General features: G+C 41.4%; 1 protein-coding gene across 5 annotated transcripts; it reads right to left on the minus strand.

The window, feature by feature from the left end:
• Positions 1-4,033: 4,033 nt before the first annotated feature.
• si:dkey-89b17.4 (zinc finger protein 646) lies at positions 4,034-17,471 on the minus strand. 5 transcript variants are annotated; one of them, XM_060897465.1, is made up of 6 exons: positions 17,285-17,470; positions 14,723-14,779; positions 12,117-12,217; positions 9,512-11,627; positions 7,933-9,087; positions 4,034-7,067 (listed from the first exon to the last, which is right to left on the minus strand). In XM_060897465.1, exons 4-6 carry the CDS (start codon positions 11,590-11,592, stop codon positions 6,197-6,199), a joined length of 4,107 nt encoding a protein of 1,368 aa, XP_060753448.1. In that variant the 5' UTR covers positions 11,593-11,627; positions 12,117-12,217; positions 14,723-14,779; positions 17,285-17,470; the 3' UTR covers positions 4,034-6,196. The 5 variants fall into 5 exon arrangements, with proteins under 5 accessions (XP_060753448.1, XP_060753445.1, XP_060753447.1 ...); XM_060897467.1 differs by adding an exon at positions 7,757-7,850 and having other exon boundaries at positions 6,929-7,068; positions 8,004-9,087; positions 9,512-12,217; positions 17,285-17,471; XM_060897466.1 differs by adding an exon at positions 7,757-7,850 and having other exon boundaries at positions 6,929-7,068; positions 9,512-12,217; positions 17,285-17,471.
• Between the last annotated feature and the right edge of the window lie 597 nt (positions 17,472-18,068).

Raw genomic sequence — 18,068 nt, forward strand, 5'->3', positions numbered from 1 at the left:
CAGACTGCTGTGGGTCTGTTTATTTATCTACTGCTTTTGTTCAATGTTAGGAAAGAAATAAAATACAGGAGAATAAAGGTGTCTGATGGCAGTAAGAGCAAGCGGCATTAAATTCACTAATAAAACAAGTTGGAACTCTGTTTCAGAAGAAATATTCAGAACATGCAGGTTCACACAGTCTGAAGCACTGGTCCAGTGTGTTTCCTCCTACAGAACATGCCCTTAGTCCCTACTAAGAGGCAGATGGTAGCAACAGATGCCTCCCAGCACGGCTGGCGGGTTCACACGGAAAAACCCGTGAGTGAAAGACAAGACTTAACATCAGCTGCTTTGAAATAAACTGAATGTGACCAGTGCTGAAATGTTCAGGAAGCCATGAAGGCATCTACACATCATATTACTGTGGAGCAACAACACCATGGTTTTATGGTGAGGAGGCCAGAGGTCTGGGAACGAGCTCCGGATTTGAGCAGATGCACCTTCATCTGTTTGTGAACACACACAGAGCTGTTCCTCCTGGGAGTGGGGAAGTCGAAAGAAAAAAGGAAAGGAAAACCTGAGAAGTAGAAAGAAGAGATTGAGAAGAAAATCTGGAATTTGAAAGTGAAGTAAAGAAACCAGGGAACTATGAGCTCGAGGTTTTGGTGGTATAACAAACAGCACAGTTTCAGCTTGAGACTGAGACTTTCCCTGTCTGTGATTGGTCCAAATATCAGCGTGACTGAATTGAGCGACAGTTCAACAATGGGCTTCATCACTTGTGTGTTTATTGTACACACATTTGACTTTAACTCGGCTGAAAAAACCTTCATGTCCAGTTTTTTTTTTTTGTAAACAAACCAACCATATTTTCTAGTCTTGTACGGTTCACAGTTTTGTTTATATTCTTACAATATCTGGATTACACAAGAAGCCAAAAAACCCTCAAAATAGAAATCCTCCAAACCCTCTGACCTGCTTTAAAACTTCTAACAGATTATAAACTCAGGAGTGTGATAAATATCACAGAATTACTGAGTCACACACACACACACACACACACACACACACACACACACACACACATATATAATAAGTAGTTTTACTAGTTCCTGGCAAAACCTTCACACTGGGAAACACTGTGGTGTTCGAAATTTCACTGTCGAGCTACTAGTAACAGAACATCCCTCTACATGGAAGTTAAAGTGTGAGAGTTTCTGTGTACTGGTTTTTGGACCTATAAGTAGTATTTCTGTCTGATCAGAGTTTAACAACAGAAAATTACAGCTCATCTAATCTATATCTCTCTAATCTATATCTCTTTATCTCTGAGTTAATTTAGACAATTTAGCTATTTCATCTGGTTTTGATGAGATATAAAACTGTGTGTCGTCTAATAATGTTCCCTAATGGAAGCATGTATATCGAGAAGAGCAGGGGTCCTAGGACTGATCCTTGAGGGACCCCATAATTAACTGGTAATAAACTGGAGGATTCACCATTTAATTCTACAAAATGGTATCGATCAGACAGCTCAGTTGAAAAGACACAAACTTTTTCTAGTATTTTAGACATAAACGGAAGATGTGAAATAGTTCTGTAATTGTGATAGTTCATTAGGATCTAAATTCTGTTTCTTAAAGGTGGGGTCTCCGATGTTTGAAAGCCAATGTTGACATATAAAATCACCAAAACAAACACGCCCCTAACCCAAATGGGTCCCACCCCTGTATTGATAGCTCCACCCACACATACATACGTAACCCAGGTAGCTAACAGAAAGAAACGTGTCTTTATCACAGCTGAAGGGAAGAACAATACGATTGTAGATAAACAAACAAGCAAAAATGACACACAAGCATAATCATGTAAAGGACAAAGACATATATTAGTTCTGTGTAACAAAACAAAACCAACGTTACTCACCTATCGAGAAGGAAAAAAGCGCCTCGGCGTCTTAAGTAAAGTTGGTCACATATTCACAGATTGGAGTTTCCCGAGTCAATAACTCCTGAGCTAAACGCTGTTACTACACAAAACACGGTTGTAGCTGCGTCTCTACATTACTACGATAGAAAAGAGGTGTTATTTGTGTAGTAACAGCGTTTAGCTCAGGAGTTATTGACTCAGGAAACTCCAATCTGTGAATATGTGACCAACTTCCTGCTCCTTCAGTTCTCTCCAGCGCTGGAAAGCTGATCCTATATTAACACGTCCTACTTCTTACCTTATCGTAAGTCTTTCTTCTCTTTCTTTCTTTGTTTTTATCCTCCATGTCAATGTTAAAACCGCTTTCTGCTGATGTCACACATGCGCACTGAACACTCTCTCCGCCCATATTGACAAGACACGCCCCTTTCTGCTCATTGGCTACACGTTTGTTTTGTTTTTGTTTAGTTTGTCGTCCCGACTCAGTTTTCTGAAGCATTTCTCAAACAACGGAGACCTCACCTTTAATGAGTGGCCTAATAACTGCCAACTTGAAGGATTTAGGGACGTAACCTTAAGATAACGAGGAGTTAAAAAGGAGCTAACTGACCATCACTAAGTAAGAAGTAAGGCTTGATGTATACTTCTGCAGCCACCCAGGGCTGTTTTTTTGGGTGCCATCATAGGATCCTCATGTGCATTGTGAACATGTCCACAAGGGGGCAAAAAAGAAACTAATCTTACTAAATTTAGAAGAAAAGAAAAACAAAACTGTAACCAGGTTCTTTGTCGAATTGCTTTTTGCAGTGTGGTGCAATTTTTTAGGAAATAACAGGAGCACAAATTCTAAACTGTGAGCTGATGGAAAGATGATAAACTGAATGGTTTACTTTAATAATAAAAGACTTTTGTCTGTTTAATTTTATTCACAATTTATAATTACAGAACACAGTATTCTTAATTTGTACTTAACATTTTTAGCTACATTTAAACCTGCTGCTGATTTTTTTCCCCATTTTGCATAAAACACGACTCACTATAATAATGACATGTATATAACTACACCATTGGAACAATAACGTTACAATAATGTTGACTTCTCAATTCATACTAAAGCCCGGTGTTGCACAAGGCTCTTTACTCTATAGATATACTGCAACTAGGCGGAATTCTTTACATTGTTTTAGCATTGCGGTATTAACATACTGCTGTGTTTTTGAACAAGACCAGATGAGTTTCCTGTAAGTGTTTTTATTAGAGGCAAGAAGAAGAAAGCTTCATGAAGAATTCTGTAAATCTGCTGTGTCCAGCTCTAATATCTAGTGTATATAGTTAAAAACTAGATTTCCAAATTAATACAAATACACTCCATGGTGTAGGAAATGGTCATCTTTCACTCCATATTACACATATAGGCAATATAAAGAATAGAAAGATGTTTAATTATGGGATGTGGTGGCCTGTTGGTTAAGGTGTTGGACTACTGATTGGAAGATCCTGCTGGGCCCCTGAGCAAGGCCCTTAACCCTCAGTTGTATAAATTGTAAGTCACTCTGGATAAGGGTGTCTAATAACTACATTTATGTTTCTGGCATTTATATATGTGGTAGCGAACTATAGCCTCTTGAGACCCGAATGTCCTCATATGAAGACATAACATTTTCTCACAACTTCTTTGTCTATATATATATTTATTGTACCAACCTTATATGAGGACTGTTAGGTTTAATTCTTTTGCCAAACTGCTTCCTTGAAAACACTGATTAAATTTATAGTTCTCAGCTATGAATTAAGAGAAAGTCAGTAGAACCTGTAATGTACACAACATTAGCGTACGGGCCTCAGGAGAATAGGGGTGCAGAACCAAAGGTGGAGTAAGACCTAATCCAGCTCCTCCTGGGGTAGAGCCTAAAGTCCAACGTGTTAAAGATGGATAATGGCTCAGGGTGTTTTATTTATATATATATTTTTATTGTTCCATATTGTATAGCATCTTGTTGATGAGCATTATAGGCACTCAACACACGCACACATACCTAAAAGGGCCACAATTAAGCACCTTATACGTGATCTATTTTATATAAACAGGAGTGAAGCTTTTGTCACACACAGACGGAGCCGATCGTTTTGTTTTCAGCTATTTATTTTAATTACTTGAGAGCGTTAAGGTTATAATCCAAACGAGTTTTCTGTTAGGAAATGAATTATCAAAATGTAGTTTTAAAAAAAGTGTATAGTCAGCAGTACATATATATAACGCATGAAAATAGGGGAAAAGAAAAAAAAACAAAAAAAGGTTTAACACAAAATGGAAATCTATTATTTGTCAATCCTTACCAAATCAATGCACCTACATTTGTTATATAGTTCAGCTTTTTTTTTCTTCCTCACCTAATTCCAGGTTATAGGAACTTATATTTATATATATTTATATATATACACACAATTTTAACTGTGCTCTTTTATATAATGGACTTGGTAATACCAGTGCTTCCTGGTAATAAAGGATGAAATGCAAAATGCAATTAAATAAAAAGAAAACCAACCAAACAAACAATAAATACAAGGGGTATAAAAAAAAAAAAAGAAGATTGCCCAAGTGATTGTAAATGTTCTCAAAAAATTATCCCTTAAAAGTGTAAAACAGAGGCACATCCATTTTTTTAGGGGAAAAGTCACAAGGACGGAGCAACGATACAGTGACACTCAATCGGGAGAAACACACATTATTACAGCTCCCCGTCTATTGTACAAAGGATTTGGGGTGATTTGAGACACAGCCCAATTGTGTTAAAAGCATAAATCCCAGGAAAGAACTGATACAAGAACTAAAACTCTTTAGGAGTCCTGGCACCCTCGACTCCAAGTCAGTCGCATACTGCAAATAAAAAAAATAAAAATAAAAAATGTGTGGAAGGAGATTTCCTAAAAACTAGCATTATAGGGGTTAATATAAATAAAAATGCATACTACAGTGATGTTTTATAAAAAAGTGTTCCTGTAAATAATACAGTCAGAAGTACGATACAATACAAGGTAAAACCAAAATGCCAGTACAAGCCTATCAATATACAAGTTTTGCCTTTTTTAGTTCTTTTTTTTTTTTTTTAACAATTCTTTCCAAAAAAAAAAAAAAAAAAAAAAAAAAAAAAAAAAAAAAAAAGCACAACCTATCATTTTCTATACACTAGCTAATTAGGCGCTGATTTTTCTCTTTTTTTTTTTTAAACAAGGGTTCTTTAAAATTACAACGCGCAACAGAAAGCAAACCGCATTTCCGTCGTCTGCAGAATGGTGGTAACATTTAATAGTAATGATTAATAATAATAGGTTTGAAGCTCGTCGTCACACACAAGTTAGAAAAATTCGAACATCGGAAGGGAGAACCGAAAACAAACACCCTTGAGAGTTCTACACAACATGGCGACTGCAGTCAGTTTTCAAATATGACCTATAATGTGGTCAGATCTAAAACCTACACATACATCAATCTTACAATGTGTATTTTACACGTGTTTGTTTTTACCAGGAAGTCGATTGTGAGTAAAAAAAAAAAACAATTATGTAATACAGAACCATTGGTGACCTTTCAGAGTATGAATTTGTGACTAATAAATAAAATTTCAAAACTGTTTCTTTATGAATACTTAAATCAGGATGTGATCAGAAACAGATCTGACCTATAACGTGTGATCAGTGAAGATGCTCTAGATTATAACGTGGCGTTTTACCTGCGTTTGCTTCGTAGCTAATTCTTTACACTCAGTTAGGCATATGTTGATGACCTGTGATTAATGTGTGTGTGCAAAGAAGATATTATGTTCCAGTTTTTCTATGATCTATCAATTTGTAATAGGATTGATCCAATTTATAATAAAAGAAAATAAATAAATAAAATGTACACAATGTCCCTTACACCCCAAACAGTGAAGTCACTGGTGTACAATGCATATTGCGTACATATCATTTTCATCTGCAGGGGGAAATAAAATAAACCTCACTCACAATCAGCACATGCCTATTCCTATGTAAAGACTTGAAGCGATCACGTCAGGTTGATGAAAATAAATCAGGTGAATTGAAGTATTCAGGATGGAAAAAGGTGATAAATAACCGAGCTCTTTTATGTCTGCATGGAAATGTGTGTTTTAGTGCCCTAAAACCTAAACAACCTGCTCATCTGAAAATTAACCCACACACTCACAGTATCTAGAAATGACTTTTTGGCACCTCCAGAAACATTGTCACTGTTCTCCACCAAGATGTTCCTCCTCCCAGGTGCATTTTATTATATAAAAGGTCCAGTTGGCATTGACAGGAAATTTGATGTGCCCATTGGGGCGCTGCTGTTATGGGACCAGTGCACTTTTTGGTGATGTCGCAGGTTTGACTTGCTGGAGAATCGTTTGTCACAATGCTGGCATGAGAAAGGTTTTTCCTTTGTGTGGATGCGACGGTGGCACACAAGCTGCGTTGACACGCGGAATGCTTTTCCGCAGTCAGAGCACTGATACCGCTTCGGCTCAGTGTGTATGCGGCGGTGGTTTTTGTATGCCATCAGGTTGGAGAATTCTTTTTGACAGGGGCTGCAGTAGTATGTGCCAGACTTGTGACTGTTTTTGTGGTTGAGCAAGGAGCTAGCATGGCGGTAGCCACGTCCGCACTGATCACAAACGTGTGACTTGCGACTTGCATCGTTGCAGCTGCGCTGTGGTGGATTCTGGTGACAGGCCTGCATCAGGGTCAGGTCAAGCCCAGAACTCCACCCAAGGTCAGAACTGCTGCCAGAGGAACCTTGCGGAGTCTGCTGGTGGACGTAGTGTGAGGATTTCTGGACTCGTCCATGTTGCATCTGTAGGTGCAAACGGAAGCTGGTCTGACTTGGAAATGTGCACTGGCACTGCGTGCATGTGAACTCGCGATCCTTCTGGTGAAGCCGGCGATGGTTCTGAAGGTGAGAGAAGACACGGAACGCCTTGCCACATTCTGCACAGCGGTGCCGGCGCAACTCCGAATGGATTCGACGGTGATTTTTCAGAGCAAGCAGGTTGGGGTAGGTCTTGAGGCACACGGCGCAGTGATAGATCCCAATGGTGTGTGTGTTTTTGTGGTTCAGCAGAGAGCTGGCGTGACGGTATGAACGGCCGCACTGCTCACATCTGTGGAGAAAAGAAAAGAAAAGCATAAATCTCCAACTCTGAACTATAAAAGCATATTTTATTATTAACCTAGATGAATCTTTATGTGAAATAACCTGACATTGCTAAGCTGACTTGTGCATGTGTACAGGTATATGATCTTTAATCCAGCTGCCAAAAACTTTAAAAATGCCCCGACATGGATTTTGTGATTTGTTTAGTTTTGTTTACAAGGTAGTCCTTTAACAATTTCAATTAAACAGTCAATACAAATTCCTTATGTAGCCAGAACACAAACATGATCATGACGACCTGCACAGAGAATTGAATTTTTTTTAAAGCATTATGTTGGTATAACATGAGTTAGTGGGTGTATTGGTGATGCAGACTGGCAAAAGGAAATAGAGCTGTTTTATACACATGAAAAGTCCCATGACTGGGTCTGCGAGTCACCGAGAGGCTGATAGGGACCACCACATTTCATTTTATTTTATTTATTCATGTCTCGGGAGACACAGATTGTTTAGCTCCCACAGTTAACGAGCTACTCACTTGAGAAAGAACAGTGCAAACACTGCTTTGAAATAATATCAATATAAACAGCAATAAGAATAATCAGTAAGACAAAAACATCTAACTATTCAGTATACAGTTTAAAATTATGGCAGCCATAAAGCTAACTGAAAGTAAAGGGGTGGTGGGGTAACTTATCTGGTCTCCACTAATCATACTGTCCAAACTTCAGAAAAATCCGAATTCCGGCACGCGAATGGTCCCGAGGAAGCCGGATTGGAGATCATATACCTGTAATAGACACGTAGAGACCCGTGTGATCTTTACTAAGTTCACTTCAGAAATCAACGAACAACTAGACGTAAAAACTCACGTGAACCGGCACTCTTCTGCCCCTTCTCTCGAAGTGCTTGAAGTGTCCTTCCTCCTGTACTCGTTGCCTACCTGGTTGTCCCCGCAGCGGTGCCTGGCGAGCCCAGAGCGCCCCTGGAAGCTCTTCCCGCAGGTGGGGCATCCGAATCGAGCGTGTCCTTCCTCATGGACCCTCTGATGGTTGCGCAGGAAACGGGCCAGTCGGAAGGCTTTCCCACAGGTGGAGCAGATGTGCCTTTTCTTCTGTGTGTGGATGCGCATGTGGTTGCGCAGTGCCATATAGTTGGTGTAGGGCTTGTCACAGTAGGAGCAGCTGAAGTTGCCTGTCTTGTGTGTGTTCTTGTGGTTCAGAAGGCTGCTGGCATGCTTGTATGAGCAGCCACAGAGGTCGCAAGAGAAAGGTCGCTCCTCACGTTCTGGAGATCCCAGGTCTCCGGAGTCCATGGTCAAACCAGAGCTGTTGAGGGAGGCTGAAGAGGAAGGAAGCTGGGCACTGCAGTTATGCGATGCAAGGTCGGAAGAAGATCGAAAACATTCAGAGCATCCATTGCACTCGTAACTTGGGGGAGGAGGAGCCATTGTGGGCTGCACACTCGGACCGGGAAGGTCTTTGCAAAGTTGGTTAGTAGTGTGAGTTTCAAGCTGCCTCTGGTTCCTAAACCCACGTCCACAGTCTTGGCAACTGTACTTCTTGAGAGCAAAATGCATGCGCAAATGGTTCTTCATAGCCAGGCGGTTGGGGTAGGTGGAGTTGCAAACATTGCAATGGTACTCTCCAATTTTGTGTAGATTCTTGTGATTAGCCAGACTGCCAGCGTGACGGTAGGTGCGGCCACACTGATCACAGGCAAAAGGGCGACGTCCACTTCCATCGTCCACTTGCTGGGCCCTTGCCCCGGCATATGGCTTCTTAAAACCTTGTGGCTGGCCATAATTGGGCATCATCTGGGAAGGGTTCTGCATTTTGGGGTCCCCCATTCTCATTTGCTGCATCTGTGAAGGCCCTCCCTCGTAACGTGACCCGTTGTGTTGATTCATGCTTCGGATGCGCTGATCTTGTCCACCTGTTTTGGCTCGGTGCTCTTCGTGCAGACGAAGATGGTTGATCAATTGCTTTTGGATCTTGAAGGCTTTGCCACACTCCTCACACTTGTGCCTGCAACACAGAGAAAGGAAAAAACAAAAGCACAATTGGTGAGAGGAGAGCCATGTCAAAACAGTAGAAAATAACAACAAAAGCAATGCAGCACACAGCATGGATATTTTACAAATACAGAAATGACTACACAAAAGTTCAAATGGGACAGATGTAGTGCAATACATAGTGTGTGTGTGTCTGTGTGCATGTGTGCGCATGGGTGTGAGAAGGAGAAAGAGAGCGAGTGAGTGTTGCCCTCATCTTTTTTAATAGAATGGGTTGTACACATTTCTTTAATATTCACAATTGGATTCAAATTGTAATTTTTTTTCAGTGATGACTTGGATAATCAGGAGTGGGGAACTCAATACATACACAGTCAAAGTATGCAAAGAGAACTACACAGTTAGAGTATAATAGGGCACATGCAATGCTGGCTAACCTCTTTAAGTCAAAATGAGTCCTCTGGTGGTTCTTGAGGGCCAGCAGGTTGTAGTAGCGTTTTTGGCAGACTAGGCAGCGGAAGACCCCAGTCTTGTGTGATTTCTTGTGGTTCAGAAGGGAACATGGATGCCTGTAACCTCTCCCACATTGGTCGCACCTATGTGGCCGATCGTCCGAGCCAGACATTTGCCGGTGGCCCACAGCACTGCTACTGGTCCCAGCACCACCACTCATCCCTTTAGCTCCGTTCAAGTCTTTGCTCAGCACTCCGCCTCTCCCCTTGCCTGGGCACAGGTGAGTGATCAGGTGATGGCGATCTGCAAAGAACATGCCACAGTCAACGCAAATGTGGTTCCTTCCATCCATTTTGCCATTAGCACTAGAGCTGCCGCCCCCCAAGCCCTGTCCAGAGCCACCCGGTCGAGGAGGTCCGTGGACCAACTGGTGATTAAGAAGGTCGTGTTTTTTACTGAAAGTCTGGCCACATATACTACAAACCAGTAGACTGGCTTGACTACCCTCTTGCCGCCTCCTCCACTCTTGCTCACCTACAGGTGAAAGGGAGGAGGAAGGTCCGGCACCTTGGTTCATGCCATGGCTGCGCAAGTGGCTACGAAGTGCCCGAAGACTTGCATAATGGTTCCCACAGACTGTGCACTGGTAGACTTCGGCATCGTCTTCTTTGTCTTCGATTCTCTTAGACTGGCTTCCTCCATACTGCTCATGTCCACGTCGCTGCCGGTTGCCTTGTTTGTGGCTAGAACTGCTTGCTGGTAAAGAAGTACCACTTGAACTGTGAAAGCCCATGTTTCCCATGTAGCCATTAGACATACTGCCTTGTTCAGCACACATGTTCCGGTCTGATTGGCGACTGTTCTGTGGATGGCCAGAGTTGCTCTGAGCCAGCGAACCATCAAAGCGGTCATGGAACTCCAGTGAGTCAAGTCCACTGCTATGGCCACCATCTGGTACAAAATGGGCAGCATCACTGAGATTACCAGAAAGTGAGATGGGAGTCGTCGTGCCATTCTCATGATCCTGAGAATGCACAAAGCCTTGTTGGGAATCTAGACCCGTCATGGGCTCGGAAGAGAGCCAGTCACCTTCTGAGTTCATTCCCTGAGAGTTTGGGCGGGACTTGTGACTGCGGAGGTGGCTGTGAAGTGCTGCAAGGTGAGGATACTCCTTACAGCAAATGGTGCACTGGTACTGCCCTGTTTGATGACAGCGTTTGTGATTAACAAGACTCCCTGCATGCCGATAGCTCTTTCCGCACTCCTGACACTTGAACCTGCGGTCTGCGTCATCAACTGTTGAGGACTGCTGCTGGGATCTGGATTCCCCACTAGGAGAGGATACAGATGGCTGGGAGTTGGAGCCCAGGCCATCTGAATTCAGGATTGAGGCTCCTACTTGAGCATGTGGTGGGGGGTGAGACTCATGGGTTAAGTAGTGCAATTTGAGACTTTCCACATCGGAATGTCCAGACCCACAGTATGCACACGTATAAATGGGATTGTTGACAGGAGGACCTAGCATTTGATCATAACGTTTGTCAGGTAAAGGGGGAAGTGGAAGAGGGTCGCCAAGAGCTGGGGTGTACGGATTGACTGTTGGGGAACGAACAGTGCTGAGATTGTGTGTGACTATCCCTGGAAAACTACGTGTCAGCCCCAAAGACGATGATGCAGCATTATGCAACAGGATGTGCTCCTGAAAGTCACTCTTACTGGGTAAAGAAACCTGGCAGAGGTGGCAAAAGCAGGCTGCCATTTCATCGGATTGGGGGGCAGGTGGGCGATGTTCAGACGACACCTCAGGCACAAGGCTTCCCATGGACATCCCAGGAGGTTTGAACTTGGAATGGGTGCGCTCATGGGCCCCGAGTGCTGCCAGATTGTTGAACTGCTTGTAACAGACAGTACACTTGTAAGTGCCTTCCTGATGGGACTTTTTGTGGTTGACCAAGCTGCCGTGGTGCCTGTACGTCCTGTCACACTGGTCACACTTGAACGGTCTGTCCCAAGCATCTTCGGACCCTGGAGACTTCTGCTTGTCGTGGTCGTGGCCCGCCATCATGCTGCTGCTGCTGCTGTTCAGGTGGCCCCGGTAACCTGTGTCAGAAAGATCTTGTGCTAAGCCATAATCCCTATCTTCATCAACACCATCCTCATTCTCCTCTTCAGCTTGTGCACTAGGAGACAGAGTGTGAATGCGAAGGTGGTTCTTCAGGGCTATTGCATTGGGTAGTGTTCTGGTACACACTGGGCACTGGAATGAACCCAGCTCGTGGGACTTTTTGTGCGACGCCAAGCTACTGGCATGCTTGAAAATTCGTCCACACTGTTCACATTCAAATCTGCCAATTGCTTCTTGGTGATAGTGGGCTTTCATATGCTCCAGAAGGCTAGGTGTACTTGGGCATATCATGTCGCATTCTTTGCAAGGAAAACCCTTGGCACGATTCATATCATGCATAGCCATGATGAGAAATTTGAAATGGAAGGGGAAAATGTCCACATAAAATGATCCTCGAACATAGAAGAAAGGGGGGGCAATGTGTGATGCTCAGCTCTCTGCTTCTGTGGTATCAGCCATTTTACCTGGGAGGCAGATTTTTCGCTCCAGTCAGCCTTTCAAATCCACTCGGATCCCGGCGGTTCAGAGAGCGTCTGGACAGATGCAGGGCACCAGATGGGGGAGACTACGAAGACACAAAAGAAAAAAGGGACATAAAAAAATTCTAAGGAACACCTTAAAATATGAAGAAAGCACATTAAAAAAAAAAAAAAAGATTATAATAAATAAATAAAAACAAAAACAAAAAAAACTTGCTGATAACTTTTTGGAAAAGGCAAAATGTTGTGCATGTGCAAATGATGTTAATCACGTGATGAAGTTAATGTGCTATTCATCTGCCAATTTGAAATTTATTTTTGCAATTATTTAGTCAAGCTGGAGAAGATCAGGTGAATAATAAAAAAATGGCATGCAAATGATATGAACGATTAACGTACTTACATCTATAACACAGCATAACAAGCTAGTTAAAAATGACAGCGATGGCTGATCACTGAATGAAACTGATTCTAGTTTGGAGCTTTTGATGGAAGTCCTTCACGAACTTGTACAAGGATACATTAAAAGTGAATGGTCGGAGTAGTTTTTTTATATTCCTACTAAATGTTAAGGCTCGGTCTGTCCTAGTGTGTAGATTCAGAGTCTGATAGTCGTTAGAAAGTACAGAGACACTTGACACCCACTCTGGTCCACTGCCTGCCAGTGTCTGTTGTACACTGGATCAGATTCCACATTCCTCCTCTTCTGGAAGTCTGGGCTACAATTTGGACCTGTACTTACAATATTCACTTTGGTCTAAATTTTATTAGAATTAACCACTTTATCACATGCATATATATATACACACGTGATTTTTTAATAGGACAAAGAAAGTGTGCGTCAGTACAAAAGGGGCGTTTTTAAAATGGCTGTATAACAGTTTTAAGGAGGGTTGATCGACTCAAGGTTTAGACAAATGACAATTTCTTGATTAACAAAGACATGACTGAGCATTTTGTAGCTTGTTTTAACAGCACAGCTCTAAAAAATGTATAAGCCTTTTATTAAACATATCCGTGAGTTCCGTGGCCAAGTCTCATCCGTAACGTTAATAAGTTATGATGATAAGTTTAAGCTACACAAATAATGCCGATTCAAAAAAACGTCCAACATTTCTGTGCAATGTAATAAATGTAAATTAAAAACATAACTTGTTAAAAGACTTCAACTTTGTGTTACAGATGTGATATTATTAACAAAAAAAATTCTAAAATCAAAAGCATGTGAATCACATAACGGGTGTTCTGGTGGCAACCTGAAACTGTACAGGAACCCGATTGGGTTAGGCATGGATCAGACACCTGCTGATTCGCTAATGCTACTTGACAATAAAGCTCAGGCTTTGACAGCTGCAGTCAAAGATAAAATAACTTTTTATTATCTCAAAATTACTACTGAGATAATAGTCATAGTAAATAAAGTAAACACAATCAGGGGAAATATTACTAAACACAACTGAAATCTAGTTGTGGGCTATTAATTTCTCATATCAAGTAGTCTGTTCTGAGGACAGTAATAGCATGATAATTATACCAATAATGCTAATTACAGTAAGATATCTTAAAGCTTGCCACAGTTGTTCTGTACTTGCTTCTTTTATATAAAGCGGTCTTCATTAGGGTTTTTTAACAGGATTTTTTCAGTTTTTCAAACATTTTCCTGTAACATTCTGTCGGTGGAAAACTAATGTTAAGGTATATTAATAGTACAGTACAGAAAATACTATAGACAGCATAGAATATTATAGTATATACAAGTATAATAATTTTGCCAGCCTTCTTTAAAATCGTTTCAAAACTGTAATTTGCCTGTCGACTTCACAGAAAAGGTGCTCTGTGAATATGCATTACCTATTGCAAGATGTTTATTTTCCTGGGACATTTCATCCGTCATTATGAGTTCAAATGTAACATCCATAATGCTGGAATTGCACACGTGGTTTATCGTAAATGCAACTTTATGTTTACTGTGAGTCTGATATCTGTGAGTCTGATATCTGTGAGTCTGATATCTGTGAGTCTGATATCACATGAACGCACTGAAGGAAACAGGATTTTTCTCTCTTTCATTCACCACTTTCAGGTCCTTGCAAATGCACTTATGTTGATCACTGATGTGCACTGCAGCTGCTCGACATTACAAACGTTAGATAAGTATTTAAGAAAAAGTTCTGAACCAAAGTATTTCAGCAGATGATCCAAGAGTCATCATGTACACAGTGTGTTATTGTAATGCCACACATTTTGTGTTTTTTACATGTCCATCTGGATTCTTTTGCTCCATCAAGTGTGTTAAAAGACACACACACACACACCAGATGGGTCCAGAGTAGCAAAACGATCATGTTACATTTATACCATCCTGTGTAGTGGGAACTGGGAGGGAAAGAGTGTGTGTATTTTATTTCTAAAGTCACTGGATGGTTGTAATAAATTCAAACAGCAGTGAATTTTCTGATACAAGCAACTTATCGCATGCCAATATTTTAATTGTCATATAAACTAAAACTTTACATTTCAGTACATTTACATGTATGTATAAGGTAAACCCACACTGTGGCTTGCGTCTTATTGCGGATTGGTCAGTGTACCTGAAAAGGAGGTCCTTAAGTCTGTCCTTATGCTGCAGTGACCGTATTGTGAAACATCTGTGAAGAGAATATTGTGCAGTGAATATTGCAGCGTGTTTAATGAGTTATTGGCCACAAATGTGTAGCATCACATGAGGAACTTACTCATACAAGGTAATTAACTTATAATAGGAAAAAAAAACAACTTTCACATCATATGTCCACACTGTTTATGACTATATGACCTTTAAAATACAATATAAAAATAATGTGAAAAATTATTAAACCAATCTCATTAGATTCCATATATCTGTTTAAATCATTAAAAAAAACATTTTGCAGAATCAGTTGCTAAAAACACTACAATCCAAATATAACGGATATATATTTATTTATTACTTCATAATAATTCGTTTGGTTATTTTCTGTTTAATTTCATGCAAGTTATGTTTCACACTGCAAAGCAGAATGTAATCAGAAGTCCAATATTTCCACATCACTAAAAAGGGGATATAATAAAATCTGGATTTAATAAAGTGTTTGTTAACAAGAACCCAAAGAATGCTCTCTCTTACGTTATAATTCCTGCACAATTTGTGATGTAATGCTATGTATTTATAACGTCTGTTTTTAAACTCCAAATTTTCCCCAGTTGTAGTTGGCGCACTCTTATTTCCCCATGAACTGCTGCTCGTGTACTGTGACAGGAGGAGACACTGGTGAGTCTGTTCCAGTAACAGAGTGAACACACACCACGGTCCGGCTCTCAGGCACACAGTCGCACCTCTACAGGTGACAACACACTACAGTAAGGTTCAAGAGGATGTTCTGTCCAGTGGGTTCTGTTATTGCAATTAAACCAAATTACCTGAACGCTGAAGTAGATCCATGCACATACAGAGAGAGAGCGCGTGAGAGAGAGAGAGCGCGAGAGAGAACTCACACCTAGAGCGACGGAGAACAAATTGTAGCTCCATTCACCATATCACGGCTCTAATAAACAAACTCATTGGCACGAGATTAGAGCGGAATTTACACACTTAAGGTTCACATGCTAATAGCAACGTAAGGTGTGTGATGTACTTTCTCTTCTGGTCAGTACAACATCTGCACAGCCACGTGTATTAACTAAAACAGCTCGCTTTATAAACACAGTTTTATAAAAACTAGTCAGTCTTTTTAAGTAAGGTGTAAATGAGCATCCTTATAGAAACAAAGAGTGTAACATGGTGCATGGCGACGCAATACTCTGACACTTAGTGTTCTTTAATGTAACTTACAATTAATGTAAAAAGCCCAAACAAAACGTTATGAATCAGTGCTGTTACATCTGTAGGAAAAGAACTGGAAATAAATCAGAAAAGAATTCGAGCTCTTAAATGTGATGTGGATCCCAGAATGAATAAAGACAAAAACAGCTGGAAAATGACACAATACAGTCAGTGTGATGACTAAAACATGATAAATGTCCCACTTTTGTCGTGGTACTGATCTCAGTCACAGATGATGGCACTTTGGCCACCGACACACACACTGAGAACAAGTGAACTTACTGAAATAAAGAAAGTGATCATTACAAACACTAAAGACACCAAGCAGAGAGATAAAGCGCTCGCGCTCAGGTCACCTTCGTCTGTCACATCTGCACATTTACACAAATATAATCGTTTGTATGGGATATAAAGCGCAGCGGGCCGCGGGCTGTGTCCCAATCCGCGTACACTCACTCATCTGTGTGTTAGACTAGTGCACTACCTGCTGTCTGCGTGCTGCTCCGCGCTACTGACACCGCACTATCTCACACCCTACTTAGTCCTGTAGCGGGAGGATTGGGACGGAACCCGTCGTATTTTTCCCCTCCATTTTTCCCCGTGAACGAATTAGGTAGCGGTAAAAGGCCGAGATGCGCCCAAAATTGTTTGGAAAACTTGTTTTAATTATTCCGTGCAGGAATAACGTCGGTGTGTTTTCGTTATTCAAGCTTAAAATTAATTCTAATCACATAGACGAGTTTTTATTTTCCCGCGGATTCCTTTATGCACACGGAAAAAAAAAACATTAGCTGTCTCGGCTAAATTAGCTTAGCCGGATCAAGTCGAGAAAATATAAAACATTAGTTTTTACACTGTAATGTTTATATCGTACTTTATCATTTTATAGTTTACGCGGTAAATGCGGTACGTGTGTATTTTTATATCGGACCCGCGCCCTGCTAGCCAGCTGGCTTTGTGGGTGTAGTTAGCTTAGCGCTAACCAGCTAACTCGAGCTAACATAATTAGCATGCTAACACCTCCGCGGTGTCGAAAGGCAAAAATGGACAGTGGCAGTTAAAATATTGCAAGTTAAGCATAAAAATAATAATAATAACGTTTGGTGTATTGCAGATAAAATGTAAGGCCGTTTTTCTGGGCCTCAGTTGAGTGTGAGGTAAATCCCCAGGCTAACCAGGCTAACCGTCGCTAACTAGCTAGTTAGCTTTGAATCAACACAAAGCTCCGCGGCGGGTGTGTGTGAGAGCGCCGTTATCTCACCGCCTGGAAACCATTGTTTTATATAAAATAATAAATAAAACTCAGACTTACCCGATAGCACGCGAAGCGATCAGGACGTCTGTTCTTTGCTAATCTGCGCGAATTAATTATAAACTCATTCTCTCGCCATATTTTTATCCCTCTTCAGTGAAAGCGCTCGAGCGACGACGACGTCTTTTTTCTCCTCAGCCCTGTTCAACACACTTCCTGCAGGCTTCAATGGACTCTCGAGCGCCTTGGTTGGTGTCTTTTTTCAGCACCCGTATCCAGGCATCTCCCGCCCCCTCCGAGCAGTGACGTGTCGTCATGGAGCGCGCTGATTCGTTGTTGCTTCTTGCTCGCGCTCAGTCCTACAATTAGAGTGTGGCTTTTCGCTCGTGACGTGGCACGCGCAGAAGGCGGGATTTTTTAGCGGAATACGGGTGGATTAAACAAAGCTGAGGCGGATGGAGGAGGCGAGCTGCGGACTCGCTTACAGCGTCACTTTGTAAACACACCATCAGACTTCCATGAAATCTGCCTTTGTTTACTCGCCCCAGAGTTTGTACGATTGTATTGAAAGTTTTCAGACGTGAAGCTCGTGTAAAGCTGAGTTTCTGCTCCGAAGGCTGAAGACCACATCAGTGACCAGACCTCCATCATGGAGATCACAAACCCAGAACAACACTCAGTCCTGTCTGTAACAGTCTTTAACCTGGATTTTATTTTTCAGATTGTAATTGTTATTAGTCCCTGAAAGAAAGTGGAGCTCATGTTCCTGAGAGAACATCATAGAGATCTTCACTGGTTGGTCATCAGCACTACCATCTATCTATACAGGTCATGACCAGTCTAC

The sequence above is a fragment of the Tachysurus vachellii genome, chromosome 21 (genome assembly GCF_030014155.1).
Source record: "Tachysurus vachellii isolate PV-2020 chromosome 21, HZAU_Pvac_v1, whole genome shotgun sequence".
NCBI lineage: Eukaryota > Metazoa > Chordata > Actinopteri > Siluriformes > Bagridae > Tachysurus > Tachysurus vachellii.